Source organism: Nanorana parkeri, unplaced genomic scaffold (genome assembly GCF_000935625.1).
Source record: "Nanorana parkeri isolate BGI_ZX_2015 unplaced genomic scaffold, ASM93562v1 scaffold1618, whole genome shotgun sequence".
NCBI classification, from domain to species: domain Eukaryota; kingdom Metazoa; phylum Chordata; class Amphibia; order Anura; family Dicroglossidae; genus Nanorana; species Nanorana parkeri.
Genome location: NW_017307886.1, coordinates 98,796 through 102,357, shown reverse-complemented (window position 1 = coordinate 102,357; position 3,562 = coordinate 98,796). Strand labels below are relative to the sequence as shown.

The window sequence follows — 3,562 nt, the reverse complement described above, 5'->3', positions numbered from 1 at the left end:
CCCAGCAATGACAAATCTCCAGGATCCACTGTCCCTGGTTCTGAGACCGCATAGCATGGGAGGCCCCTGCAACTTGCAAGATGGCCTGAAGCAAACAACAAACGTTACGATGCTCCTGTTCAGCCAAAGGAAACAAAAATGAGGTGGGTTTGTAGGAGTGTCTTTTTATCTAATGTGGATTATGTGTTTCCTGTTTCAGGCAGGCGGAGCCCTCTCTCTCATTGGCTATCCTGGAAGATGACTGGGGAAAATCTTGTAATACTTACAAAGAAAGAAGCGTAATATTAGCCGTTGGTTCTCCGAGGTGAGGGATTGCAGTTAGCTCGTTGTAATTCATTTTCCTGGAAAAAGGACAAATATTATCCCTGAAGAAAAAGCTTATCAGAATGTTTTATGCAACCATAACATGTAATGTATAATTTTCCAGTGATTTAAAATAGATCAGCAATAATCTAAGACAACATTTCCATCTATTGATATGTTACTTAATTACATGGTGTATATTTACCTTTGTGCACCCAGTCCAGCCATCATTTTAAGGGTCAACTACCAAGCACTTTTTTCTCCAAGTCCTGCAATGACAGCGGCCAGCTGTGTCATCTACTGGCAAACATGCTAATACAGTGGCTGCTGCAGGACCTGGAGAAGGGCAAAAATAGCTGTGGGCCTAAACAGATTACTGGGCAGTGTAAATAGGGCCAAGGCAAATTTAAGACCTGTGTTTATAGACTTTGGACTTGTGTCAAAGGAACTAGTTTGACATCAATATGAGATCATTCTGAAATTGGCAGGTGCAAGTGACCCGCAGTTGACCTCCTGAACTGTACAAAGCAGGTTTTTAATTCCCGTAGATGTGCAACATGAATGCAAAACCTGCTTGAAGTGAAGCCCAATTGCCCAGGCCCTAGCACTAAACCCACTTAACCTATTCATGGGTTGGTGTTATGTGTAAAATGTGACTCCAGGCAAAAATATTTGCATGTTAAGTCGCTTTGATTGGGTTATTGACATTATCGTTTGTAAGATGTATTTATTTGCCCTCAAAATTCGCTTGCTCTAAAAGAAGAATAAAGGCATAACTAAACCTTCATGTGTTTTTGCATATATCTACTGCTAGCAAGCAGTAGATATATGCAAACATAAAAAAAAAAAGGGGGAACCAAAATAGGTTAAAAATTTACCTGCATGTCTGCCGCACGCTCCTGTCCGAAGATCTGAAGATTCTCGGGCGGCCACAAAGGATCATAGGGCGGGCACATGCGCAGTTCAGATCTTCGGCCAGGAGAAGAGGACACAGGGTAAGTCAATGCAGCAGCGTGCAGCCGCACAGACTCTGTGGGACAGAAGTCAGGAGCAAGCTCTGGAGAGACTCCTGAAAACTACTGGAAAGAATAAGATGATCGGATCACGAGGCATCATTTAAGGCAAGTCCTTAAAAGAGAACTATGGGGGTAAGTGTTTTTCCCAATAGTTCTCTTAAGGGTCACGGGAGGACATACACTAGCGTCCTCCCGTGACCCAAAGCTCAGTATATATCGCGAGCTACAGCTCGCAGTATACTGAGACTGCCGCAGCCGGGACTGATCCCGAGATCCACCCAGCTGCGTGAGTCACAGCTGGCTCTGCCTATCAAGAGGCAGAGCCAGCTGGACCCGCCCCCTCCCCTGGTCAGTGCTGGCTGATCGGAGCTTGAAAGGGGGGGAACCCCTGCAGGGAGCCGTGATTGACAGCCACGGCTCTCTGCAAGGAGATGATCGAGAAGTGAGCGAGCACGGGTGGGAGTTCGCTCACTTCCCGATGCATTGAGCCGACGTGTGACAGTTTCATTGCCACGCGTCGGCTTGAACTATGAGGATGAGTGATTTTCACTAACCTCATAGTTCTCTTTTAAAGCAAAATGGGCAGGGGGGGATAATTTTGACTGTCACTTTAAACCAAAAGAAATTCATGGCTGCACACAAATCTAATACAATGCATAAAAACCAACTGCATGTTAAGTGTAATCACTCTGTAAATGTGGGTCAGTGGAAGGGTATTTACACAGTCAGTGTCTGCATGCGTCTAGGACTTGGGAGTTTTGCGCCATAATAATAACAAAATGACCAGCAGTCAATCAGATAGATATGGATAGGCATCTTGTGGGTGTGTGAACATTTGCAAGTAGGCTTAAAGCTGAAGATGGGAGGTGCAGTCTTATTGGCACTAATACACATCTGCACCAAAGCCACATTAAGATAAATATAGACAAATACCCAGGTCCTTTTTGCATAAGCAAACCATGCAACAAGGCTCACAAAATTAGTTACGTAAGCACTTGTCATCCACCAAATCACACAGCCCTATCACAAAAACAAAAACATTTAAGAGCTTACACTTCTTGCAGAGAGTACAATTCTGGCACCAGGCTGCTGTTGGATAAAGTCAACCAATTGTGACTTATCTCCCTAAAAAAAAATAGATCAGATTAGACACTTAATACAGCACTGCTTGTTTTCCAATACAAACATTAAATTATTGCATATTTACGATCAAGTTAACACCTTGCACCAGGGTTGCCCAAAAGGTAAATCACGATCGCAAGTTGGATTTGGCTGCTCCATTTATCTGGGAGCTCAGCTGCTGCTGCCCGGGTACAGTTCACTGTGTTGGCCAGCCCCTGACACTGTAGGCTGCTGCAGCCGTGTTCTTGGAACCGTTTGAAACAGCCAGCGATTGCAGTTTAAATACAAGTGGTCCACCGTCTGTACAGGCGCGGCACCATGCACCTTCTCCCCTTCTGCGGTGCCGTCGTCGGCTTCCCAGGCTTCGCTGTCCCCCACGAGAGCTCGGGACCGGCACGGCAGGTCTCCCCTGATGGACGGTGGGAGATCAGCAGGCTTCCAGCCGCTCTCTCCTCTGATCACTGGACCCGGAAGTGATGTGCATTACATGACTTCTGGTGTCAATGTACACATTCTCTGGCTCCTAAAGCCAAAAGAAGAAGCTGGTGAAGCAGATCTCTGCTTCAACAGCTTCTTTGGGGTCCTTAGGTGACAATGGGGGTCTGAAAGACCTCTGACGTCTCCATAAAGAAGATCTGTCACAGTATATTTGCTATTACAGAGGGTGCTTGTTATCCCCCTATGTGATAGCAATAAAGTGGAGTAAAACAAAAAAAAACGTTGGCTGCAGGGAGATCGTGCTCCTGCACCCGTGGCCACAAATTGAATAAAATATATATTTTTTAAATCGGCAGAGCTGCCTACCCGAACAAGTGCCTGCTGTGAAGGCTCTCAGGGATGGATCGATTCCCGGTCGGTGCGAAGTCCCGATCGCTGTCTGTACTGTGGCCCGGCGGAGAGGTCAAGTCTACATGTGGGGACAAGATGGCGGGCGCCATGATCTCTTCACCGCAGCGGAGCCCCTCTCCCTCCTTTTCGCAGGTGGCAATTCCAGATGAAGGGGCATATGAAAAAATCGCGCTGGCGGTCGCTAATCTGCTTAAACCCACCATTGCTCTTGGAGGAGGAGTTGCTAGAGGGGAACACAAAGGTGACTGCTTTTGATGACCTATCCGAATCGC

At 46.5% G+C, this 3,562-nt stretch overlaps 1 protein-coding gene across 1 annotated transcript in view; it reads right to left on the bottom strand.

Moving 5' to 3' along the window:
- The window catches only part of LRIG2 (leucine rich repeats and immunoglobulin like domains 2), a 115,312-nt gene extending 114,971 nt beyond the window's left edge, over nt 1–341 (bottom strand). Inside the window, exon 1 of the mRNA XM_018570872.1 lies at nt 267–341. Within this exon, the coding sequence (XP_018426374.1) occupies nt 267–337 (71 nt within the window). The 5' untranslated portion in view covers nt 338–341. The remainder of the gene's footprint in view (nt 1–266) is intronic.
- Between the last annotated feature and the right edge of the window lie 3,221 nt (nt 342–3,562).